At 38.3% G+C, this 27,345-nt stretch overlaps 1 protein-coding gene across 1 annotated transcript; it reads left to right on the top strand.

Annotated features, from left to right (window-relative positions):
• The first annotated feature begins 1,762 nt into the window (after positions 1–1,762).
• LOC116827407 (uncharacterized) lies at positions 1,763–25,511 on the top strand. The gene is made up of 7 exons (XM_032784926.2): positions 1,763–1,820; positions 3,093–3,254; positions 8,980–9,141; positions 9,986–10,149; positions 14,994–15,175; positions 22,529–22,586; positions 25,329–25,511. The coding sequence occupies exons 1-7, from the start codon at positions 1,763–1,765 to the stop codon at positions 25,509–25,511; spliced, it is 969 nt and encodes a 322-aa protein (XP_032640817.2).
• Positions 25,512–27,345: the final 1,834 nt, after the last annotated feature.

Raw genomic sequence — 27,345 nt, 5'->3', positions numbered from 1 at the left:
ATTATTCAGTTTCTGTCTTAAAATGGCACTGAATTATAGATGGGTTCCTAGGGCCTGATTATATGAGTTGCAGAGGTCCCTCAACTGCCATTGATGTCAGTGAGAATTGAGTATATATAGGATCTTGCAGGATCTGGCTCTAATGTCCCAATTCTAAAATCTTTAGATTTTAAAAACATAAGAATGGTGTAGGTCAATTATAATTTGTTTTAAAATAAAAGTGGTTGAGGGCCTTCTAAAATATTTTTTGGTTGCCATCAGGAACTATAATTTTGGAATTTTCCAATTCTTTGTTTGATTTGTTAAACTGGGAGCAGGGCCGGCTCCAGGCCACAGCGCACCAAGCGTGTCCTTGGGGTGGCACACTGTGGGGGGCTCTCTGCTGTTTGCACCAAAGCCATGGGACCTGCGGACCGTGGGACCAGCAGACCCTCTGCAAGCACGCCTTGGTTCACCGGAGCCACCTGCCGCCCTCCCGGCGACCGGGAGAGCGCCCCCCGTGACATGACGCCGTGCTTGGGGCGACAAAATGTCTAGAGCCGCCCCTGGTAGGGATTGTCCAGTTTGGCCAATGTACATAGCAGAGAGGCATTTCTGGCACATGGTGGCATATATTACATTACATAGATCACTGATGATGCACTGGAAAGGTTTTAGCTGAGGACTTTCTTGTTAAGAAAGAAACCAACAGAACTCCATCACCTACAGTCCTCAGCTAAAACCTCTCCAACGCCTCATCAATGATCTACAACCCATCCTGGACAGCGATCCTCGCTTTCACAGGCCTTTGGGGGGCAGGCCAGTCCTCTCCCAAAGACAGCCCGCCAACCTTAAGCATATTCTCACCAGCAACCACACACCGCACCATAGTAACTCTAAATCAGGAACCAATCCATGCAACAAACCTCAATGCCAGCTCCAGCCACATATTTACACCAGCGACACCATCACAGGACCTAACCAGATCAGCCACAACATCACCGGTTCATTCACCTGCACGTCTACCAATGGAATATACGCCATTATGTGCCAGCAATCCCCCTCTGCTATGTACGTTGGCCAAACTGGACAATCCCTACATAAAAGGATAAATGGACACAAGTCAGATATGAGGAATAGCAATGTACAAAAACCTGTAGGAGAACACTTCAACCTGCCTGGACACACAATAGCAGATTGAAAGGTAGCCATCCTGCAGCAAAAAAACTTCAGGACCAGACTCCAAAGAGAAACTGCTGAACTTCAGTTCATTTGGAAATTTGACACCGTCAGCTCAGGATTAAACAAAGACTGAATGGCTAGCTAGCTACAAAAGCAGTTTCTCCTCCCTTGGTATTTACACCTCAACTGCTAGAAGAGGGCCTCATCCTCCCTGACTGAGCTAACCCTGTTATCTCTAGACTGATTCTTGCCTGCATATTTATACCTGCCTCTGGTAATTTCCACCACATGCGTCTGACAAAGTGGGTATTCACCCACGAAAGCTTATGTTCCAATACATCTGTTAGTCTGTAAGGTGCCACAGGACTCTTTGTTGCGTTTTACATCTACAAAGTGGCTTATGTGGAAACAGTGAAGGGATTGGACATCGATTGTCAGAAAGGGTTTTGGTGCTATTAGTGGGAAGTTCAAGCTTGAATTTTCTTGACTGCTTTAGTATAATGATCAGTGAAATAAATAACATTTGTTTAATAATGTTTAACTTTCTTTATGTTAAGAAACATTTGCCTTTGATTCTCTGCATCCATCTGAGTTTATAAATATGGCAGAAGCTAAACCCTATATTGTATTAAAAGTAGTTTACAAGTCAAAAGGCAAAGGTATGTAATTTTTCCTTCATATTTTATCAAAACTGTATATTAAAGACAGAAATAATAAGTGATGCATGTAAAATGTATTGAGCAGCAAGTTCCCCAAGGAATTTACTGCATGTTGAGCAGTGCAGCCCATTTTCTAATGTTATTCCTGCAAACACTAATAACTAAGTATCGGAGTAATTTTACTCAAGTGAGTGGTCCTATTGGAGGCAATGGGTTTATTTATGTATAACATTACTCATGTAAGTTTACAGGATGAAGGCTTTTTTTTGCCTAACTTGTGTAAAAACAAGGATATTGGCTTAGTTAAGGAAAGTCCGTTACTTATTTTCCGTGTTTAACTCTCTACTTCTCAGTTTTATAAATGGAGAAGCCCTAGATGGAGGGCTGTATTGTATTGTACAAATGTTTTGTATTGTTCCTGGGATCCTGGTGGTGCATTCCAGAACTCTACTAAAATGTATAACTTGTATCTATAATATGCTGACTCCTGCTCCCATTGAAGTCAGTGGCAAAACTTCCATTGACTCTAATGGGAACAACAGCAAGTCTGTGTTTTCTAACATTTTTGAGATAAGTATTATACTGCTGCTAAAGATAGATTAGAAAGTTCCAGAAGGATCTTATAGGAAATTTATTGTGGAAAGTGAATGATTAGGGCTCCATTCTGCAAGGTGCAGAGCACCAGTTGCCATGTTTCTGATCATCCTCATTCCCAATGACTTCCGGCAAGCTGCTGAAGACCCTAAACTCTCAGTTAAGGGCTCAGAATCTTGCAGGATTGAACACTAATAGCATTTTGCTGAGACATGCATGTGTAGACAGTTATTCAACATATTTCTCCATACTGAATTATACCAAATTGTGTAGTTATTTTTCTATGTGTACAAATAAATGGAAACCAGGATTAGGCCACTGAATTCATTTCAGCTTGTTACTTGGCGTCATCTATCGAAGGTGTCTATTATCTTAATATCGAGGTGACTATTAATGTAGGGCCAGATTCTGCTACCCTTACTCACATCAACTAATATATTACTCCACATGTAGTCCAACTGAAGTCAATAGGACTACTTGTGAAGTAAAACCCTTACACTGAGTAGTATATTTGAATCCATCTTGGCTTCTATATGTAACACTTAAAAAGATGCTATAAAGATGAAACTTAGAAGCAATTTTAATATACCGGACCAATGCACAGTACAAGATTTGAATAGTTATCAACTATATCAACACCTTTTGTGTGTGTTTGTGTGTGCATGTTATATTTTGTAGACTCACTGACTCTCGGATGGCAAATGGTGGATGTATTTCAGCAAGAAACTACAAATATTAGAGCTATCTGGACACCTAAAGAGTTTTCTACAGTTGTTCCACTGCATCCTGAGAAACTTCCTTATAACATTATGGATTATACTTTGAAGCATGTCTCAAACGGTAATTTGAAAAATTAAAGTGGTCACAGTACTATAGATGAGAAAAATATACACTCTTGAATAATGTATCAAATGTTATCAGCAGTCTAAAATCTTGGCAACTTCTCAATAAGAGTTCCTTTAGTAATTTTTTGTAGTGATTATTAAGTAACGGAACACTAAGAAAATGTTGAGTCTGATACTTAACTGTCTTGCATCTTGTGTAGCCATTCACACCTGTGCAAAGTAAGTATAAAATGCTACCACCAGTATAAGTGGACATTTCTGACTTGGAAGCATTTTATACTCACTAGTTATCCTGCACTCACTTTGCACAGATGTAAATGATTACACAGATGCTAGGCAGCGGACAGAGAGTCAGACTCGGGATTTTTTTTTGAGGCAACGGGGAATTCTTATTTTGCTGTAACCATGAATTTAAGTTAAAGTCTACACTGACCTTTACCACATTCTGTAGCAAAACAGGAAGAGTGGCAAATGTTTTCTCGGTCAAATAAGTTCTTTTTTAAAGTATGAATACAATGCTTTTTCATATCCAGGTTTTTGACTCAATAGCCAATGTAACCTTCAAATAAGATTCCTTTTTAGGGGCTTGAATTGTGTATGGTGCTAAGCATCATTTACTACCATTGATTTGAGTGGAAGTTCAGGGTTCTTGGTACATCAAAGGGTTGGACCCTTAGAACCCCCAGTTTAATTTTTTATAACATTGGAATTGGAAAGGCAGAGCAGCTCCAACATAAAATACAGTCTATGCACAGCTGTAAATCTTTTAATAGTATTAATAATAGAACTTACATTCTTCAAAGCACTAAATATATATTAACTATTTAATTTGCACAGCCCTGTAGGAGATAGGTAAGTAAATGTTGTTGTTACCTCTCATAAGATATTTGATCCTGTTTATTTACAAAGAATTATACAAAGTCCTTTTTCTCTGTACATGTCTCAAAAGGTCATTTGCAGTAGTATCAAACAAGAGGGGACAGTTTCCTTGCTCACAGTTTCAAGCCTGCCTTTCCACCAGTGTCTGCCCAAAAAGCTCTCTCTCGGCTTTTCCTCAGGACCACACTACAAGTGCCTCTCTTTCTGTCTCCTTGTTCTGCTTGCTACTTTCTCAGCTTTATGCCTCCTGCATAACAATATTTATATTCTCATTTTACAGATATGGCATATGAGACATAGATGTTAAAGTTGAAATTGTAAGTCTTGGTTGGCTGAATTAAACCCACATACAGGTAGCTAAATAAGAGGTCTGCCTTTGAGGGGAGCCGAGTGCCTCGTATCACCTGTTAACTTAATTTGGGACACCTGAATGCTTCTGGAAAATCAGGTCTTTTACGGTGTATAAATATGGATATAAGCACTCAAATTTTTAAATTTTGGCCTAAGAGGCTCAGTCAAGACTGCATATCAAGGAAGCAGCAAAGCCTGGATTAAAAACGGGCACTTCTGGGGACTGTATAAGACATAAGTAACAACTACTGTTTTGTAATTCCTGCCTTTGGCCTCTGTACTGAGTAAACCATACCACAGCCTGTAAAATATTAAATTAAAAATTAATTTCAGTTGCAGCTTTGATGGTGGGTTGCTGGAGGTGAGGACGGAGGAAATGGAGGTGTCAAGTGGGGCATCTAGGTTTGAGGACCGACAACAGATGACACTGGGATTCGGGGACAGGCAGAACAACAGAAGATTCTGGAACCAGGAAGTTGTACAATAGATGTCAGGGAACAGTATAGCTACAAGAAATGTAAACTGAAAAGAGAAACCAATAGAAAGAAGGAAAGAGCAACAGAACAAGAAACAGCGAAAGAGATAGGCAAAGCACCAAAATAATTATTTTCATTTTTATTTTGTATTGAATTTAAAAATCAATGGGTCATATTCTGGCTGGTGTATTAAAACCAGGCTTTGATGCGGAGCCCGGAGGTGGAGCGCGAAGCGCAGAGCAGCTCCAGAGCAGTGGAGCTGTAGGTTTTTTCCTGGAGCTGGAGTGGAGCTGGAGCACAGCTCCCAAGCCCTGATTGAAACAACTATAATGGATCTCCAAAACAGCCATATATATATACGGTGCCAAAGCAGCACTGACATTTTCTGTATTTTGGCCAAGGCTAACCCCAATCATACAGCCTGAACTAAGATCAGGGATAGTCTGCACTGGAGTGGACATAAAGGCCATTGCCAGGTCAGGGTCTAGATGATAATATACTTGTTGTCCAGACCACAAACCCCAGGTCAGACCTAATGACACCTTTTTGTGGTGCTTGACACAGAAGGCCTGCAGAGTGATTTCTGTGCAGCCTTCAAGGGGGCCAGCGCAAAGGGAGCCAGTTCAACACTGTAGAGTGTAGTGTAGAGTTTTGTTTAATTTTCTTAATTGATTTTTCAATGTGCTATTATATTAAATTTGCCTAAGTGATATAACAGTTTAACAAAATTTAACTTTCTGAGTATATTTCTTTCTGTGTGGGTGTACAGGGTGCTATTTTTTTAATGTACTGGAAAATATAAAAACAATAGACAAATCAATTATATCTACAGACTTGGCCCAGGGTCATTCAAATATCCAGTTAACTGTTTGTGAGACATCCAAGGAAAGAAATAGACAGAGAAACAACCAAATGAGAAGAAAAAGGTAAACACTGAAATTATGATCAACAGAAATATTTTTATGTCATTCATTGTTTGTATCCTGATATATTTATTGTTGCATAATTGACGTGCTGAAATATGATTGCAATAATTGGTTAAAGAACATTAAACATTAAATAGTTCAAATAATTTTCTACATTTAGAATTATTTGCCTATGATTATTCTGCAGATACAGCTAATCCTTGTCTATTCCTTTTGAAATAAGTCTCTCTCTTTTGAACTTTACCAAGTTATCCATTTTCAACATTCAGTGCTGCAGTAAAAATTTACTTCTGTAAATCTGGTTTGCTTGTAGACAGGCTGACACAGTAGATATAGTACAGCTGCAGAATTAATGTTCACACTCCCATGCTGCAGTTTTCCCATATGTTACATAAAAATGCTACATACTTTCTCACTCTAAAGCTGCGGTATTAGGGTGTTTAACTGATTTTATGCCTTCAGCTTGGTTAATGTTTTCATTTATATACAATACAGTTTTGCACAACCTCTGCCAAACAATATATTGCAAAATAATTTATAGTAAAACCATAATAAATGAATACAATGTATTGATTTAGTATTAATTTTCCAACTCGGAAGGTCAATGGATCATAAATCTGCAAATAAACTGGCCAAATGAAAGAGAGAACTAACCAAAAAAATTAGTCACCAGAGAGTTGGTTGTGTTGTATATGTGCTTTTTAGATAGTTACAAGAAAAAATATATTGGAGAAAGGTTATGTAAATTATAAAATTAGTGACATAAAAATAATATTATACATTAAGAAATAGACCATTTTAATAAAATAGTGAAGAAAACCACCCAAGAATCTGAATCAGTGTCTTGACATTCTGTTATCATAATTCAGTTAACACGAAACAGGATTGGAGCTGCCTCCCCAGTTTCAGTATTTTGGGGGGAAGGAAGCAGAGGGTTCAGAATGTATCAAGAAGTTCCTGAAGATGGTTTTATGTGTTATGTTAAAAAGGTGTGTGTGGGAGGCGGGGGGATTTTTTGCCCAGTTTAAATGCCAGATCTCAGAATCATAGAGTTTAAGGCCAGAAGGAACTAACAATCATCTAGTCTGACCTCCTGTATACCACAGGACACCACCACCACATGTTAAATCAACAACCAGAATTAAACCAAAGTATTAGCACCCACAACAGAATAAACTATTATGTGCCACAGGCAAAGAGTGAAGGGAGTGAGAAGACCAATGCTTGAGGCCTTTGCAAGGGCAGGGAAATGATTGATTTGAGAGATACTCAGATAATCCTAACAAGTGACCTGTACCTCCACATGCAGAGGGAGGGGGAAAACCCTTAGTCTTTGCCAATCTGAGCTGGGGGGAAGTTCCTTCCTGACCTAACATATGGCAGTCAGTTAGACCCTGAGCATCTGAGCAACAACCAGCCAGCCAAGCACCTGAGAGAGAGAATGCTTAGTACCACCTCAGAGCCCTGGCCCTCCCCGTCCAAAGTCCCATCTCCAGCCATGACCACCTCTGATGCATCAGAGGAAGAAGACAGGAAAAAACAACCCAGAATACATTTGGTGGGAATACTTTCCTGGCCCCTGTGGCCGGCTGAAACCCTGAATCATAGACTTTTGGAGCATAAGTCATAAACCTGAAGTGAGACCCAGGACTGTTGATATAAATCCTATTGACTTTAATGGAAAGACTATCACTGATTTCTGTGAGCTTTACATCAGGACCAAAATGGATCATGACAGAAATCACTCTGGAGCTTTCCTAATGCTCATTAATTGATTAAACTGTGTGCTTTTGTCACTTATGATGTGAAATCAGCCCCTGAAGAGCTTGATCCTGCAAGGTGTTGAACACCTTCAAGTCCCATTTACATTTAAGAAAATTGAAGTTAATCACTCACCAATTCAACATAAAATTTAAGCATACCTTTAACTTTAAGGATATGCTAAATTCCATTTGACTTCTAACCCTCTACTCCGACCGGCAGGGTGCCCCCCATGGCTTGCTGCCCCAGGCATGCGCTTGGAGCACTGGTGTCTGGAGCTGCCACTGCCCAAACCCCATTGCCCACCAGCAGAAGCCAATGAGTATGTCAGCCGAAAAGGTACTACTCCCAGTTTCCACAGGCCCTGATCAACCGTAGAGGCGGATTCAGAAACACTAGCGTAGGAAGTATGTCAAGGTGCATCGTGCCAGATTGCTGAGATCATCTGGCATTTACCTGCTTAGAGAAGAAGTGACCTTATCTCCTCCTCATAACATTATCATCAGTTGGGTGTTGATGCCCACTCCTATTTTGAGAGATCTGTCCGCTCCTGGTATGGTTCATGAAACCATATTCTGATCTCAGAGGGCCTGGCAGAGAAGTTTGTCACACCCTTAGCAGTTGCAGGATGGTGGTGGAGTGTCATTTGGCAGCCTGAAGGCAAGGTGGTGGTGCCTACAAAACCATGTGGTTTCCATTGTGGCCAATGCCATCTGTATGACTGTGGCCTGCTATGCCCTGTACAACATCTGTGAGGCTTAAAGGCATGGAGTGGTCTCAAGACACTCTGGCTTACAGGTTTGGTACAGACACAGGAAAGTACCCCATCATTACAGGTGCACTTATTGTCTTATTCTTCTATTATTCTCACAGCAAAATAACTGACCTAGTATTCTATAATTGATTAATAACATAGTAGAACCATCCTGATTGGTTGATAACTTAGACTGATTAATAATTAAATCACACAGTGTTTTAATATCATGCGCTGCAGAGAGTTGCAGGAGACACATTAAAGAGACACTTGCAGCTCCCGAATCGCAGTGTGAGTATCACTGAATTAGATTATGTGAGTGTGGCTAATAGGAAGATATGGGCAAAAATGCATCTGATGACACGTGAAGCCTGTGGTCTAGACATACCTTTTGCTTTATATTTCGATACATGGTGTGGAACTTAAATGTTTAAAATGGTTATTTTGGATGTGTAAGTGCTGATTTAAGCATCAAAATGCAGAACTGAGCAATTTTTGTTCAAAAGATATTATCAAAAAAGGCATTTAATCAATTGCCAAATTATATATAAGATGTCAATCTTGTTTCTGCAGTTACACTTGATCACTTGGAAGGCTGGTATGTGGAAAGGTTGGTTGAAAAAAGACATTCACGACCAGAACACTTTCCAAAATATATCAATATACATCATGCAGTCCGCTGTCGGCAAAAAGCCGGCATCTGGATAAAGATCAAACAAGCCTTTGGACTTAAAGGTGATTACAAATACTTAAAGATTATTATTAGTATTTTATTTATTTTAATAAGCAATGCTATTTAAAACAAAACAAAACTTTTCACTATGACCAAAATTCCCCGTGATGGTAAATGTGCTTGTGATTTTTTTTCAGGATCTGTAAGTTTGCACAGGTAGTTTGTGAAATGTCTTTATTGCAAATACCTCTGAACAATGTATAGTAATAAAATAAAGTAGAATACTGAAGTAAAATAGAATAATATGGCTAATTAACAGTATGATTGGAGAGAGAGAGAAATGTCATTTGTGTTTTAAAAATAGTTATGATTTTGGGCATTCTTATTCCTATCAACAATGATTTTCACAGACCAGGAACATAAAATCCATGCACCTGAGCATTAAGGGGCAGATCCTATCAGCCCTCAGTAGTTCAAGGGAATCAGGTGGTTCTGCTCCATTGGGTGGATTCTGGAAGCCAGCACAGAGAACCTGCACTGTTAGCATGTGACAGAGTTGCACTCCACAGGGGCTCCCAGATTCCCAGCAGACAGGGTTTTTCTCTTTTGATGGGACCAATGAATCTGCAGTTTTATTGATCCATTGGCCATTTCTCTCAACTGCCTGAGAAAGCACCATTCCTGCCCCTCAGCCTCCACTGTAGTCCTCAACATACCACTTTATTATTTGGACTTTGATAAGTGGACAGGATTTCCCCCTAAAAGACCAGTTTGTCTCATTGATAATCTATCTGACTTAATAGAAAAGTTATAAGTAGCAATACAGTTGTACTTCTTGGTATTTTAGATGCCTAGTCATAAATATGTACAAATTAATCTTCTGTGCTGCCTATTTTTTTTATGCAGCTGGTGGATGTTATGTAAATGTGTTGGCCAGAGTCCTTAAGGGAGCTGGAAGCATGCATTTGCCTGAGTTACCTCAACAATGGGCAGGAGAAGAAAAATTTCTAACAAGCCAACTGGATTTTACAAGTCTACAGAGATCACCACGGTGGACTGATCCATCTGTGGTATGTAATAACTACCTTTTTGCATATATCAAGAGAGAGAAGGATAGTTACAGATATATTTTGTCTTTTAAATAATGAAAAAACAAACTTCTATGAGGTCTAAGGGTAATAGCTAAGCTGATAAACCCAAACTTTAGAGATATGGTTCAGCTTCCATGCCAGCTGTTATCTGGCACTTGAATTTTGATTGAGCAATTAATATATAATATTCATAAGGAGTGTCACACGATGACTGGCCCCTGTGATTAAAAATAGGTCCAGCTCCCCTGTGCCAGAACAGGTGCTCCCAGTTGAACCAATTAAGGGGACTCTAAAGGGTCAGAAGGCGCTCAGTGAAGAAAAAGCTAGAAGAGGAACTGTAGAGAGAAGCTGCAGGGAGTGAAGGTCTCCTGCAGTGGTCCCTGAAGAAGGATATTGGGTCTGGAGAAGAAGACCCAAGTGAAACAGTACCTCAGTGAGGAGGGGCTGTGCACTGCTTAAGGCTGGAAGATTTGTTCTGAGAATGTTTCTTCTTGGAATTTTGTAAATAAAGAAACCTGACCCCAGGCAGGGTTGTGATTTGAATGAAAGTGATTGTGTGAAGTTTAAGGAGACCTGAAGAAGGGGAAAACAGAGCATGGCACTGCAGATGCACTCCTGACCAGGAGTGGTTGCTTGGGTGGTGGCCACCATGGTACAGGGAATGATAAAGCAGTCTTATTTTCATCTAGTGACCAGTGTCCCAGTGGCTTGATGAATTAGATCTGTCTCCATTTGCATTAGGGCATGTATGTTCTTTATTATCAAAATAAACTTTGTACTCTAAGTAAGGGCTTGTTACTAAAAGTGAGTGCTCTTTCCAGTACTCTGTAGCTACAAATCAATGTGCGATTTGTGCTCAACAGCAGTTAACACACTAATTTTTAATGTTTCTTTTCATTTTATGGAGTTTTTAATAGCATTATAGATGGGGCTGGTAGCATGGACTATTGTTAAGGTTGCCAGATACTTCCCATTGTAAGACCCTGATTTCTCTGTGGGCACCTGCTTGATAGAGACTTAGAGTTTAGCAGCTAAAATCTCAGAAGATTCCATCCTCATTGAGCATGCTCCAGCCCTTCATATCTCCTACTTCTGACCAGATTGTGCATATGACTGGACTATACATGTGCCATCCCTGGCCTACAAGAGGAAAGAGGGACTTTCTCTTCATTAAAAGCAGCAAAGAGTCCTGTGGCACCTTATAGAATAACAGACGTTTTGGAGCATGAGCTTTCGTGGGTGAATACCCACTTCGTTGGCTGCATCTGAAAGCTCATGCTCCAAAACTTCTGTTAGTCTATAAGGTGCCACAGGACTCTTTGCTGCTTTTACAGATCCAGACTAACACGGCAACCCCTCTGATACTTTCTCTTCATTCCAGCTCCAGTCTCAAGTTGGACACCCAGAAAATGAGGAACACACAATTAGTGATCAGTTGTTGATAAGTTTGGTTTAAGTGACCTGCTTACTATCACATAGGAATTCTGTGGCAGAGGAATGGATAAAATACATTTATCCAGGACAGCACTCAAGTGCGTTAACCATATGACTATCCTATCTCTTCCTGTAATCCCCTGCCTCATTTTCTACACACCTTCCTACTTCTGCAACAAATGAGGCAAGGGTCCTACACACAACTGTCTCCTTCACTACTCAAACCTGATTCATTGTCAGAGTAGGCGCATCCTATGCACTGAATGGGCAGGAGGTTCTGTGGGAAAAAATAGCATGTGAGCATGTAATTAAAGGTTATCTCATAATTAATATGCACAAGGTGATCAAATTATGTTTGTACAGGCAGTTCCTAACTTTTGATTTCTTGGCTTGCAATCTTAATGTTCTTTTCATGTAGTTTTTTGTATGTAATATATATTTACAATATAAGAAAATAATTGAATGCAATACATGAATATGCTTGATATCATTTAATTTCTGTAACCCAACGGTTAACCCATTAGAAAATAGAGAGTGAAATTATTACTGCTCCCCTGTGGTTGACTTGCAGTAGGAGGGAGGAGGTGCACAGAAAGTCTTTCTCCCTTCCAAGAGCACCTAAATGTTACATACCCGTAATGCATCTGTTTGTGCTGCATGAACAAAAGAATTGGAGATCCAGCTAGTACTATTGACATCATTACAAACTCTGGATCAACAGGGTCTTGCCCCTTGCATGCCAGCTAGTGCACTGGAAAGGGAGTAAGCAGATGCTGCACCTTATAAAGAGGTGTATGTAGAGAGTGCTGTTGCTAAATATATTTCCTCCTTTGTGCCTGGAAGCATTATGGCTTATGCAGGCATAATGCCTTTCTCCACTGTCACTGTTCACACCACTCCAATGCTCCATTGGATTTCAGAGACACAATTTAGTTCATTTTATATTCTCTTTACTTTGGCATCATACCTCATATGTGGACATTGTATCCACCTTGAGTAAATACAACAAAAGGTTTGCATTCTAAGTGGAGAAAAATGTCATAATTTGGCTCCTCTTTTCCTCAAATGTATGAGGATTTTCTCTTCTACAGTTCAGAATTCTTCCTTCTTACATATACAAGTCTAGTATATCTACTCTAGTAATAAGGAGATATCTTCATATTCCTAAAGTCTTCTAACATGACTGGCACAAATTAACAGTAGCAATTACAATTTACACTAGATTCCTGAGATCCAGTTTTTAATAGAATCTGCCCCTCTCCCCCCCAACTGGAGCTAAAGATTGATTTTTCACAAATGGAATATTTGTGTCAAAATGATAGGCCTAATCCTTGGAAATCTGTCAAAGCAGTTATTGTGCACCCAGCTATTTCTCCAGTGTCTAGTTGCCAAGTGAGCAAAAGGCTGGTTGGAAAGGTTTTCTTTGCTTGAATCTGCACTGCAACACAACAGGACTGAGGAAAGTAATCCTTTTGTCTGTGTTTCAAAACCAAGGCACTAGCATATACCCATACCAAGGCCAACTGCTGTTAGGGACTGAACAGGGGTAATGGATATAGTTCGTGGCTCCTCCATTTAATGGGATTTGAGTTCCATGGATCCACTATGTGCGTGTACCCACTGGCCTCACCCATGTTTGTGGGAGAAACATACGTTTCCTCCCTTTAGAGATTTGCTGTGGAAATTTCTTCCACAGTACACAGCAGTTGTGATGTGCTCCTGTGCAGGTTCTTTACAATCTAGAGGAACCAGTACAGCTGAAGCTCATTGTTTTCACTGTCTCTGGGCATCGTGTTAAAGGAATAATTATACAGTTTAAATATTAAACAGCAAAGTTTTTCTTTAAAATTAGTTTAAAAATAAAACTAGACTAAAACTGACTTACAGTCTCTGGCATTGCATTCTGAGACTGCTGCCATTGCCAGGAGAAGGCTCAAAAATGCAGCTCTGAATCAAAATCTTTACTTTCAAATACCATTTATTTAAATGATAATTCACCTTCCCTTATGGACTCCCAGACATTGCAAAGAGCAAAATGGATACAGCTTTCTTTTAAACAATTCAAAAGCCTGTTTTTGTTCAATATATGATTCGGAGTAAAATGGAATTGAAAGTTGTGTGCCTTTTTCTCACAAATTATTCTTATTTAATCATGCTATGTTTGCATTCATTGTCCTTTTGATTTATTTAAGTTCATTCAATTTAATTAGAAGTTTACTGAATTTTACCAGGTAATTATTTCTTTATGAATAAAATAAATCAGTAGTGGATGCATTGGTTTGTACTGAATTGCTTATTTTAAAGAGCATTTGAACTTTCACTTTACTGGGAAAAAAATAAAACTGGCCTTCAGGAATGGATTTTATGTTTATAGTAATAACCCTTCGAATCATGATTAGCAGCATATTTCAGAATTAGAACAATACTGTTTTTCACTACAAAAAGTTAGATAAGCCAAAACATGAAAAACCTCTCCCCAACTTCTTTATATATTCTAAACCTCCCTATATGATCAAATTTCCCTAGTTCAATGTTATGTTGAGTGTTAACAATTGAGAACTCTTTTCTAAAATACACTGCACAGATCTTAATATTTATGATACCCATGAAACTTAAAACCATCTGTTCTGCAGAGAAATACCTATTAATGTACACTTAACTGCTGAGAACTGTCTTTCAAGTTAAGGGGCAAAATCTCGATCAGTTGCCTCACGGGAGTTATCTAAGACGTGGTGATTTCATGAAGTGATGAGGAGGCATCTTTTCGCTCTTTTGGTTGTTAAGAATTAGTAATTTCTTACTGTCCAATTGCAAGTTTAAAGTGACAACCTGGATGATTTCATCCATTAATTCAAAGCACAGTGTTGAGAAGTAGTCACATTTGTGGCATGGAAGTTTTGGAGGGTGTTTTTTTTGTTATTGTTCAGTAAATTTGTTTTATTAACAATGCAGAAAGAAGTTTTCAGTAGACACTTATTAACATTTCTCATATACATTCTGTACCGATGTTTATGCATCTTCACAGAAGAATATTCATGTACTATCAGCTCCCTATGCTTTTCCATTTGTGTGTTTGGTTGGTAAAAATATATTTTTCTTTTTGGATTCAGTTTTCCTCCTGTGACATCCATCACTGGTAATGGATACATCTAAATTGTACTGTCAAAGAGCTAATTAAATCTGGTCATGTTAACTTTACTCAGTGATTAAAAGCAGACACCCAACCCTCTAAAGAAGAGTTCAGTGAAGTGTAATCTTTTTGGGTGGAACTTCTTGAGACATTTCTCCTTTTCATATTGCTTTATTCTATCTTTAGTTTTCTTTGATTCAATTTTTTTTGTTTTTGCTAAATTAGGCCTCTCTCTTAAAAGTTCTGTATTTTGTTCTAGGTGTTACACCCTTATCTTGATCATCATAGTGTGCTTTTAATTCAAATATTTGGCCTGAATGCTATTTATGTTCCGGATCCAAGTGGACAGAAACCAGGGAAAGTAATATCTCACCCTGGTCAGATCCTGGAGCTTAATACACAATCACACTTAGGCTGGACTACTGTTCCACTCTTTGACAGGTAAAGTGAAAAATATGTACTGCTATCTATCATTATGAAATATATGTCAGTAGTCTAAAGTTTAACATATTTTCGTTGGACCTGCAAACATCTTCAGAGCTTGATGGTGACAAGAACTGCATATGGGGTGTGTTTTCATGCTTGAGAACTTCACACAAATGTTTTGTGAGGGGAAAATGACAGGGAAGAAAGATGATCTTGTGACTGAGGCACTAGAATAGGACTCTGGAGATACGGATTAAATGCCCAGCTCTGCCGCTGTCTGCCTGTGGGGCCTTGGACAAGTCATATACTCTTTATGCCTGAGTTCTCTATTTGCAAAATGAGAGTAATATTATCTCATTGGGTGTTCTGAGTTGCCATACCACTACTGACCTTGGTAAACCCAAACCCACTTAACTGTCTTAATTTATGTTGTTGCTGAAGAAGGGAGAAATTTCATAACCTCTAGAGGAATTAAAGTTCCCACAGATAAATCATTGATCTGGTCCTTTGTGTTTCTGCAATGGCATTGTAGAATTCCTGCTGTCCATTAGCCTCTCATGAAGCTTACATTTCAATTTAAACTCTTCAGATTTTCAGTGAGATGATTATATTGTTTGTCAGCACTTCTATCCAATGACAGGGAAAAAATCCTAAATACCTAAATTAATGGATTTTTTAAAATATTAAAATTGCAGAATTTTGGACTTCTATGATAAGAAAACATTAATAACTAGATGTAGATTTTAAAACTGAGATTACATTTACATTGATTAATTCCAAAGTCACATTGTCTAGTGAATCTGCCCCTTTCTGAATTAAGATGGTAATATGTGAACTAGCTGCAGGAGACCCTAACCTTGAGATACATTTGAAGAGTATTTCAGAGTGAGAGTTGTGTAGAGCACAGCATGTCCATATTCTCTTTGGAGCACTTAAACCAATGCTGAATAATGAGATTCTAAAGTATGAATGTGTATTCTGTAACTTTGCAGTGAATGACATTTGTATAGACCCAATAGCTTCCTTCATAGAAAGCTCTTCTAAAATAATTCCTCATCATTGATTTTTTTATGCATTTGGTATGCATAACCAACAATTCTGTATATTCAGACTACCTTTGTTACAGAACTGAAAATATCTTTTGTAAGTTGCAGAGCAACTTATAAGTTTCAGGAAAGCATGAACCCCTACTCTGTTTTTGATATAAAGACTACTGGGAATCTGTACAGATGATCAAAACATCCACAATAAACAAGTTATTGAGAGAGCAAAAGAGGTACTTTATTGATCTGGCGGCTACTGTTTGGAGCTCAGAATGCCACTGCTTTATATCCAATGTCTATTCCTACAGGTCGTCTGATGATAGAATTATGGTGCTTCCCAGATGAAACAGAAAAATTTGAGAGAGTATAGTGCAAAACACAATTGCAACCATAGTGTTTGCCTGAGGCAAACAAGGTTATGGGATCCCCTCAACTACTCCTTTTGAATACTTACCCATTTCTTGAAATGGCTCAAGTTAGTTCTCTTCAACTGATGCCATAAGGTTTTGCATTTTTCTTATAAAAATTATTTACTTCTGTGTACATCCTGAACAAAATGTGTGTGTGTGTGTGTGTGTGTGTGTGAATTGTGGTGTTTGGTGTTTGTGCAAATGAAAGACTGTAGTCAAGCAAAGTTTTAGTTCTGATCCTAGTCCTCTGCATATTAAAACTAAACACTTCAGGCAATTTTATGATGTGTACAAAAGTTAAGGTGATTAGTCTTTACAACTAAGATAGGGACGTCATCATTGGAGGCAGGATGTGTATGAATACAAGCACATGTTCTTTTTCCCCCAGTCCCTTCCTACAGTTCTCCCCATTTTCAGAATTAAAAACAAGTCATGTGTCTTATCACTGTCTTTTTAAAGTATCTTCTACCCTGTTTCCTATTCCCACTTTATTTCTTGCTTTCTTTGTTTTGTTCTTCTAGTTTTTTGGGAGGTTCTGTATTTTTTGTCTTTTTATTTCTTTTTCTCACTTGGAGCTCTGCTTCTAGCTCTTCACTTTCCTCTTTCAATCTATCTCTGCATGCACACACTAAATGTTGCCCTCCTTCAAACTCAGTCTCCATTTCCATTCCTCTTCTACTCCAGTCTTTATATACCTTATTTCCCTTTGCTTCATACTATTCCTCTATCTCTTTCACTATTTTAGCTTTCCCTACTCAACAATTCTTTTCTTTTTCCCTATGTGGCTCCCTTCATCCCCCAACATATTGTGTTTCATTTTGAAGAGTGAGAAACTGAATGAGAATATGAAGCTAAGTCTTCATCTTGATAATGCATAATACTTCAGTACCTAGCTTTATTCCTTTTATGATTGTTCAATATTTATTCCCATTTTTCTTGGAGAGAAATCTGCTTCAAAAATATGCTGTTGGATTCTTCAAGGTCATAGATTGGATTCTTGTAACGGGCCTGTAGCAAGAAGAAGCTAGAGAGGAAAGATATTTCTGTTTAGCAGGTTAAAACAGCCACTACCTCCAAACCAATTTTTTTTTTAAACTCACCATTATAGTTGGTTCATCATCTTTCCAGCTGGAAGCAAGATGTTGTAATGGGTAGTCACAAGCTGTTACATTTTGAGGGGCTGAAAAGAAAGGCAGGGAGGAAGGCTGAAGCTGTCCTATGAATTGTGTGTTTCTTTGTGGGATAAAGTTAAAATGAACCAACAATATAAAAGATTAATTATATAAAACTGTAATATAGAGCTGTCTGCTGTAATTGTGATTTTCTTTCTTTCTTTTGGTTGTCAAATATTTGTGCTTTTTTATTAAGTTTTGGATTTTTTTGGATCTTTCCAAACATTATGAAACATGTACAAAGGGTAGTAAATTAATTTGCATAGAATTGACTGCAAAGAGCAATTAGTCCTTCATTAATATGCAAATCTGGTCCAGTGGAAATTCATCTATATATGAGGCTTAAATATGCAAGTCAGTCTTGCTGTGTTAGAAACCCAGATGCTTTTATTTACTTTGAAATTGAGGGATTTGGTTAATGATGTTGTTGACAGGAAAACTTGAATAAATTTGATGATCACCGTCTTTCATATTAGCCAGAACCATAGAAGAAAATTACCAAGTAAAATACCAATTTTATCTGGTAATTTCCTATTACCAATCTAGTAACAAAATGTCAAATACAAAGTAATAGAGTTAGATTTTTTAATGTAGTTAGCTTGAGACTTAAAATGTTCTGCAAAGATAAAAGCAATTTTTCTTAAACTTCAGTTTTCCAGAGGGTAAAGACATCTGCATAAACTGTCTGAATAGCATGCTGTCTAGAGATTTGATATTAGAAAGTTAAATCAGTTGCTTGTTTCATTTGGAGAGAATATATAAACCCAGGAATTAAAAAGCAGGAGCTTTGGAAATTGCTGTCATCGTTCGGCAATGGCCAAAGTGTTAAATGCCTCTTTTGTTACAGTTTTCACCATAAAGGTTAGCTATGATTGGACAACTAATGTAGTGAACATCAGTGAAAATGGAGTAGGATCTGAGGCTAAAATAGGAAATAACAAGTTAAGAATTACTTAGACAAGTTAGATATCTTCAAGTCTTCAGTGTCTAATAAAATACATCCTAGAATACTTAAAGAAATGGCTGAAGAGATCTTTGAGCCATTAGCAATTATGTCTGAGAGTTTGTGGAAGACGGGAAAGATTCCAGAGGACTGGAAAAGAGCAAATATAGTAGCTATCTACTATAAAAAGGGGAATAAGGACAACCCAGAGACTTATAGAACAGTCAGTGTCACTTCAGTACCCAGAAAGATAATGGAGCAAATGATCAAGCAGTCAATTTGTAAGCACCTAGAAAATAATAAGGTGATACATAATAGTTAACATGGATTTGTCAAGAAAAAAAATCACATCAAACCAACTAACAGACTTCTTTGAGAGGGTAAAAAGTCTTGTGGATAGTGAAGAAACACTAGGTGTGATATATCTTGAATTTAGTAAGGTTTTTTTATACTGTCTGACTTGACCTTCTCATAAACAAACTAGGAAATATAGCCTAGATGAACCTTAAATAAGTTGAGTGCACAACTGATTGGAAAACCATATTCAGAGAGTGGTCATCAATGGGTCACAGTCTAGCTGGAAGGATATATCAAGTGGGGTCTTGCAGAGATCTGTTCTGGGTCCAGTTCTATTCCATATCTTCATAAATTATTTGAATAATGGCATAGAGAGTACACTTATAAAGTTTGCAGATGATACCAGTCTCAGAGAGATTGCATACACTTTCAAAGACTGGATTAGAATTCAAAATGACCTTGACGAACTGGAGAAATGATCTGAAATAAACAGGATGAAATTCAATAAGGACAAATGCAAAGTACTACCCTTAGAAAGGACTAATCAGTAGCATAAATACAAGATTGCCAATGACCGCCTAAGAAGGAATACTGCAGAAAAGGATCTGATATTATAGTGGATCACAAACTACATATGAGTCATCAATGTAATATTGATAAAGCAGACATCATTCTGGGATGTATTAGCAGGAGTGTTATAAGCAAGACGTGAGTAGTAATTCCTCCACTCCGCTTAGCACTGATAAGGCCTCAAATGGAGTGTTGAGTCCAGTTCTGGGTACCACATCTTGGGAAAGATGTGGACAAACTGGAGAAAGTCAAGAGGAAAGCAACAAAAATGATTAAAGGTCTAGAAAACATGACCTGTGAGTAGAGGTTGAAAACATTGGGTTTGTTTACTCTGGAGAAGAGAAGACTTTGGGGTGACACGATGATAGTTTTCAAGTATGTAAATATGTAATAAATTGTTCTCATTAGCAAGTGAGGACAGGACAAGAAACAATGGGCTTAAATTGCAGTAAAGGAGATTTATGGTAGACATTAGGAAAAACTTTCTTGCTATATGGGTACTTAAGCCTTGCAATGGGCTTCCAAAGGAGGTTGTGGAATCCCCATCATTGGAGGTTTTTAATAGATGTTGAACTAACGCCTGTCAGGGTTGGTCTAGATAATACTTAGTCCTGCCTCAGTGCAGGGGATTGGACTGGATAACATCTCGAGGTCCCTTACATGCCTACATTTATATGATTGTTTTCCATTCGGTAGCAAAGCCAAATTTTGAGCAGGAGTGGAGCTGGGGAAGAGGTGACAGGTCCATTATACCTATTGGCTTGAAAAGGCACAGTATGTACACGTAAAGGTGGCCAGGGGGGCAGTCACCCCTGCCCTCCTACTAGCTTCACCACCGCTTCTATTAATTATGTAGAAAGCCTTTACAAGACTAAGTGCTAAGGTCTTTGCTCTTAGCTTCCAGAGCCTGATTAGGAACCCTCTAAACCCACAGCCATAGGTGGATCACCTAAATTAATTTACAAACACCATATTTTATATTGTTCAAATTTATAAAACCCTGTTCCTTTTATTACCATACTGTAACACAGGCTGGTGTTGAGATGCAGAGCTTTGTCTTTCCCAGAGATCTATCATGTTACACTCCCCCCGCCCTCCCTTACGTGTTTTCCACAACTCTTTTGAAGCGCTATGCGTCCTCCCATAGTTGTTAATGTCACAGCATCCATCATCTTTGTGGGTGAAGAGTGGATGGGGTTCCCTTTTGGAGTCTATCGCTGCTCCTTAATTACCTAGAGGGGATACTGTTGATTGATACAAAGTACTCCTCCTTTTTTCCCTTTCACCCCCTTTCTTTGCAGATCTCTCAGGACCAAATTTAGCCTTGACATAAGTGGTCTCTTGGTCATTAATGTCAATTGTGCTCACTTATGCCAGAGCTGAATTTGTTTCCCATTCTCACATGCCTGGGAAAGTGATACTTTTAAAATAGCAGAAAAATGCAGCTTAAATGGAGTGGACTGTATTGCAGTTTGTAAAGCTGTGTAATTGTAAATACCCAAGGACAAGTTAACAGATTATGCTGCTCACGGAAATGCAGTTTGATTCCTGTGAATTCTTGGCACAGCTGTTTGGTATATAAATCCTAACAGTGGTGAATTCTAAATCCTTGATGTTCTGTACCAGGCGAAAAGTCTTTAGAGTAGTTAAGGAAAGAAAAATGTACTAGGGTATATATTGAAGTTGGCTCTTTAGCTTATCACAGTGATATTTGGTATTGCAGGTAGGTCCAGAAGCAGGGAAACCTAGAAAGAGAACTGAACTTTCAGGGTTGAGACTAGTTGTGTATAACTGAAGAATCTACCCACTTGAAAACGGTGGAATTAAAATAAAAAATCATTTTGAGTCAATCAGAAATGTTTCAGTTGATTAAAAATGAAAATTTTTTGGTTTGACAAAATATTTTGAAACAAATCGTTTCAGTTTGCATCAAACAGTATTTTGGGGAGGGAGGGGAGATTGTTCACTTCTACTCCAAACTGAAAAATCTATTTTGTGCTCAGCTCCAGTTACAAGGACATCTTATTTTATTTGTTACCCTTTAAGTAACGCAGATGAGTTATATGTTGCATCCAAAAATTCTATAAAATCTTTAGAGGGAAATCCCTGAAATCCAGAACTGAATAATCCTCAGAATGGAAGCCACTTGAAATTTTGACTCAAAAACATATCCTTTCTGACTCTTTTAATTGCAGTGTTCGAAGGCAAGAATCAAGAATTGTATGAAATAACAATATTACTTATTTTCTTAATATTGTATGTCACAGTCCATGTTCAAAGCCCTTTACAAACTTTTCTAATTAGTCCACATAGCACCCATGTGAGATATTGTCTCCATTTAACAGATGAGAAAAAAAGATGTGGGGTAACTTACCCAAGGCCAGAGACAGTTGCAGTCTTGGAGCCAGGATTAGGACTCCAGACTTACTGATCTGAGTGCTTAAACTTCTTAATAACATCATCTGAAATTGAATGCTCCCAGCCAAGAGCAGAGAAATGTACAGTTTCTGACTCCCAACTATGTGGTAGTTTTCACTAACTTTGAAAACAAATTTTTGATCTCACCACTCAATCCCAATAATCATGGGTGCCTCGATTTCTCATTTCATCTACTTGACAGAAGGGAAACCCCACTTACCAATATGTCTCAAAAGTATTTAATCAATAGATATCTTAGCATAATAGTAATAACCTGAAGGTACCTCCTGCTAACTTTATAACCTTTAATATCCTAGATTAATAAACACTTCAGCTTTCTGCCTTCGAGTTTATTATAAATAGATTATCTCAGAAACACAAAATCTCTTTGGTTATCATCTAATTACACTTCAGTTCTACATATGCAGTACTAGGGATTCTATTAATAGTAAAATTGTGAGGGAGAAACAAATATGGCCTGTTTTGTCCATTTTTTGTCCTTGCTTTCTTTGCAGTGACTATGTGAGGAGTGGTGTGCACGGTGCTCCATCGTTTCAGGGTTCTCCAAGTGCAGTAAGTATTCTGGATGAAGATGAGATTTTTTTTTTTTCCTTCTGACAAACTGGAAAGAGAGGGGAAATGTAGAGAATTTTAATACTCTTGAAAGGGAAAGACTGATATACTAATGATGGACATGGAACTGTTCACATAAACCTTTATTCACACAATTTGCCTAGCTCATATGAGTTAACTTTGAGAAAAATACAAGAGTAAGTATTGTTTAGATGCTCTCTTTAAACTTCTTGCTACTCTTTTACAACTTCAAACTTCCTTTCATGCAAAGTAGGATTCCAGTGTAATGGCAACTATCTGAGCTAATTGAAAATGATGGTGGTTCGGTTAACCAAAATTTCCCTAATCCATTCCCCTTAATGGTTCCTGGAGATACCAAAGAGAAAAGTACCAGTTTATTTACAGAAGTTCATTAGTTCACAGAGTTCACATGTGCAGTTAACAGGGCCGGTTCCAGGCCCCAGTGCGCCAAGTGCGTGCTTCGGGCGGCATGCCGCGGGGGGCGCTCTGCCAGTTGCCGGGAGGGTGGCAGGCGGCTCTGGTGGACCTCCTGGAGGCATGCCTGCAGAGGGTCCACTGGTCCCGCGGCTCCGGTGGAGCATCCGCAGGCACACCTGCGGGAGGTCCACCGGAGCCGCGGGACCGGTGAGCGGCAGAGCGCTCCCCACAGCGTGCCGCTGTGCTTGGGGCGGCAAAATGGCTAGAGCCGGCCCTGGCAGTTAATTCAAAATACACAAGATGCAAGGCAGTGGAGAATTGGGACCTAAATGCACATACCGTGTGTTTATTTTCTAGGTACCGCCTTTATCCATCAAAGTGACACACCCCTGTATAGTGATTGCATATGCACATGATCCCCATGATAGCTGGAAGAATTGATTTTATTTTGCCCTTCCATATGATGTAATCCAGCAGCTGGCATTTGCCTGGCCCAATGGCAACAGAATGCTTTGCTCTCTTGTCTTTTATGTGACCTCTTGGGTGTCTCTGCTGCAAGCTATTATTGTGGCTACGCAACTGCCTGTATACCTGGTGTGGGCCAATCTCCATTTCCATCAGTCTTTTTCATTGGATATGCCTATGAAGATCTTTCTGGCAGGAGATGTGTTTTGCATTTTATTTTCCTCCTAACTTATATTTGTTTGACATAAAAGTTATCAGAACTGCTAACAGCCTGGCTAATTAGTCATTTTGAAGTGGGACTTTTGTAAGCAATAATACCCAGCATTTTATAATACTTTACTCTGTGCAGATAAATTAATATTAGTAATTTTTTTGATGTAAGACCTTTTACTTTTTCATGGTGCTAGAATCCCTGGCATCCAACCATGCATCATCCAGCTTTATACTGGTCAGCCAGGATAATTTTAACTTACATCAGAGCTGTCTTTAAGAAAAATGTAAGGCTAGCTCACTGAGGACTAAACAGTTTGCACCCACCTCTGTACTATGATATGGTTATACAACTCCACCTTCACTACTAAATCACATTTGCAAAGGAGTGCTTTGCCTGGATGCTAGACTCATTTTGAGTCCAAGTTTTCCAACTGATTTCAACTGGGATCCTGCAGGTCCTGTCTGCACAGATAAGGCCCACTGTGTCCGAAAGCGCAAATAACTATTTCCAGTATTCTGTATGTTCCAAAACTAACTTCTAAAAAGTACCAAAGAGATAGTCATGGGAAGAGTGAGGATTTGGTGAGAACAACTCCCTCCAAATTAATCAATCATGACAGGATTTTTTATTTTGCCCTGGTGGTGGATGATCAGCCTCCATTGAGACAAATATTAGTGATCTGGCCAGCAGGAGGCACTAAAAGAGCAGCAGTTATTAGTCTGCTGCTTATTCTAGACCTCAGTCTTTGTCACCTCCCTGGTCTGATTCTGCAAGTAATCCCATTGATTTAATTGAGGACCATTCATACGAGCAAAGATTATTTCTGAGAGTAAATATTGCATGCCTGGGTTCCAAACTTTTATAAAAAGGTTAGATAAGTTGTGGTACAACATGTTTTTATTGTATGAAATAAATTAAGCTTCAAAATTTCAAAAGATTTTTTCAGTCCAGTATCAAGAAATTTGCCTTTTGAGATTGAACCCTCTCTCACTGCCTCTGGTATGATGGGGTCTGATTATAATTTATCCACATGGTAAACGATACATTGATTCCATTGGATTAAATAGCAAACATCTGCAAAGCATCATTATATTTATGAGATATTGCTGTAGTACACTTTTTTATTGCCCTGGATTTATAACTGTGATGTTAAATAAAATCTGTTGATTTCAAAATTTGAGACAGTGTTTCGTTTTGTTGCTGCTATTGATGCAAAAGTGTAAATTGCTATACCTGCAGAATTGCAGAAGAAGTTAGTTTACGTTCCTGTATGTGTAATAGCACCAAACTGTTGTGGCTTTAGGGTCCTCCTTGTAAGCTGTAAAATAAAGGAATATGCTAGCTACTGGGTAAATGGTGTTGTGTAAACAAACAAATATAATCCAAAAACCATTCAAAGAGATTACTAAAGAGAAAATATGCTCATTATCCAAGAATACTAATACATAAAATAGGCAGAGGATGGCATTATGCTTTGCAAAATCTTACATCCTAACTTCCAGTACAGAAGCTTGAAGTGTAAAGATAAATGATGGACAGTTTATGGGAGTAAAAAATAGGCAGTTCATATTTAATTTTTTTTTTTTTTTTTTGGAGGAATCTGACTTTTTCTGTGTATTTTGCAGGAATTTCTCCAGTCTGTAATCTCTCTGCCAGTGAAGGATGTTATGGCTGAAGGTATAAAGAAAAAGACATTAAAACTTTTGCCAACTTTTGGCAGTGTTACTCTTGAGTTTTGGGATGGTCATTACTTTGAAGAGGAGGATTATGAGCTACCTGTAAATTCAAGTTTATATGATGGAAATTAAATCAATCATTCATATATTATACTGGTTCTTCTACCTCTCTAAGTACTCCTTCAACGTCTTTCTTGGAAGCTTCTCTTAATTTCCTTCCTTCTGTTCTCCGTAGACCTCCTTAAGGTCATCTTCAGTCACTCCCTTTTTTCCCCTCACAGTTCATCACTTGGCTACAACATTCTCTCTCTTTTGTCTTTGTTCATTATCTCTCCTCTTGAGCACATCCCCATCCACTCTCTTTCTATTCAGTCTTACGTGTCCATACTTTTTTGGCATCTCATTCTAGTTATCCTACCACACACTAAAGTTAATTATGACAAAAACTGAAATCCCCTTTTTCCCAGCAGAATAATGGTTGAGTCACTAGCAGATCACTGCTTCAGTGTTACTTTTGATTCTTCTGTCTCTTTAACCCCTACATCTGAGCTATTGCCAGCTTTTTTGGTTTCTCCATCTGCAACATTCTCTAAATTTCATTCTTGCCCTCCTTTCCTACTGCTGAAACCCTAGTCCACACTTAGACCAATTTTCACCTTAACCACTGTTACCTCCTCTCTGGTCCGTCTCATTCCCCTGTAATCTATCCAAAATGGTATTGCCAAAATCATCTTTCTCTCACCATGTCCATCCCCTCTTTGAATTGCCTAATTGCCTTTCTTTAATCTTTTACATGAAATTCAAGGTTCTCATTCTTCCAAGCTCTTCAGAACATCTCAGCTCGCATTTCTTCCTACTGTTCCTCTCACTGCTTTATATTCATTGAAGGTTACCCTTTTAAGTATTCCTTATATATCCTTTCACTCTACATGATTTCTGTCATTCTGTCCCTTACATCTGTAACTCACTCCTTAACCCTATACACCAACCAACAAGCCTACTTCCCATTCTGATTTGAATCCCTCCTTAAAACTCGCTTTTCCCCTGAAGTTTATCAGTGCTAATTCACCAGAGAAAAACTGTCAACCAAAATTTAAGACTGTGTCTTCCTTTATGTTCTGCACAGGAGGTTAACACTCTGTAGCAAACATTAGACAATAGTAAGACATAAATACACTAAATATTACTGTATATGCATATGCATATACAGTAATAGGAGTAATACATAGCAAAGACAAGATTGTCAAGCAGGTTTAACAATAAGATGCATCAGAGAATGTAACGTATGTAGAAGTTGTATATTACATACCCCAGCTATTATTTGTTTGTTGTTAACTGTTGTTTTTCTTATTTTCTCACTTTTTGTTGTTAACCATTTTCAGTCCTTGAACATGGGGCTTGGAAGAAGCAATATTACACATCTGACCTGGTGTATGGTCTTAGCTATGTAAGAAAGTTGCACCAGTTTAATTTAAAATGTTTTTAACTCGTGCAAGCCTATACATAGAAACTCCTTTTGGTTTAAGTGTGTCCTGTTTTGTTTGATCTTAAATCTATCCCCAATCAACCTAACCTAAACCAAAATAAGCCTAGTTTAAGCTGAAATAAGAATATTCAAACAGACTTTTGTAGTGTTTTAACTAAATCAGTATAAAAATCATACCTTTACTTAAACTAGTGCAACTTTCTTATATAGAGAATCTTTTTCAGTCTCCACCAGAAACCTCTCCCAGTTGTGTGCTTGCCCAGGATATACTGGTGTCATGCAAGTACAATGCCTAAATTGTAGGTACTTAGTATGTGAAAGTCAAGCTGGGACTGGGGCATGCTTTTTCAGAAATGCAAATTTACATTTTAGACATAAATATAGTGATGCTTGCTTAATCCTGATAAAGTTATGGTAAAACAGACACTTTTTAGATGTTACATTTATAAAATTAAAGCGACACAATCAGTTTGAAAATCA

The sequence above is a fragment of the Chelonoidis abingdonii genome, chromosome 20, assembly GCF_003597395.2.
Source record: "Chelonoidis abingdonii isolate Lonesome George chromosome 20, CheloAbing_2.0, whole genome shotgun sequence".
Lineage (NCBI taxonomy): Eukaryota > Metazoa > Chordata > Testudines > Testudinidae > Chelonoidis > Chelonoidis abingdonii.
Note: the sequence above shows the minus strand (reverse complement) of the source record. Positions and strands in the feature narration are given on the sequence as shown.

Bases quoted from the DNA above. Each gene is read 5' to 3' on its own strand.
- LOC116827407 (XM_032784926.2), top strand. From the start codon at position 1,763: ATGGCAGAAGCTAAACCCTATATTGTATTAAAAGTAGTTTACAAGTCA. The intron at 10,150-14,993 runs GTATGTAATAAC...ATTTTGTTCTAG, and splicing joins GGTGGACTGATCCATCTGTG to GTGTTACACCCTTATCTTGA. The intron at 22,587-25,328 runs GTAAGTATTCTG...TGTATTTTGCAG, and splicing joins TTCAGGGTTCTCCAAGTGCA to GAATTTCTCCAGTCTGTAAT.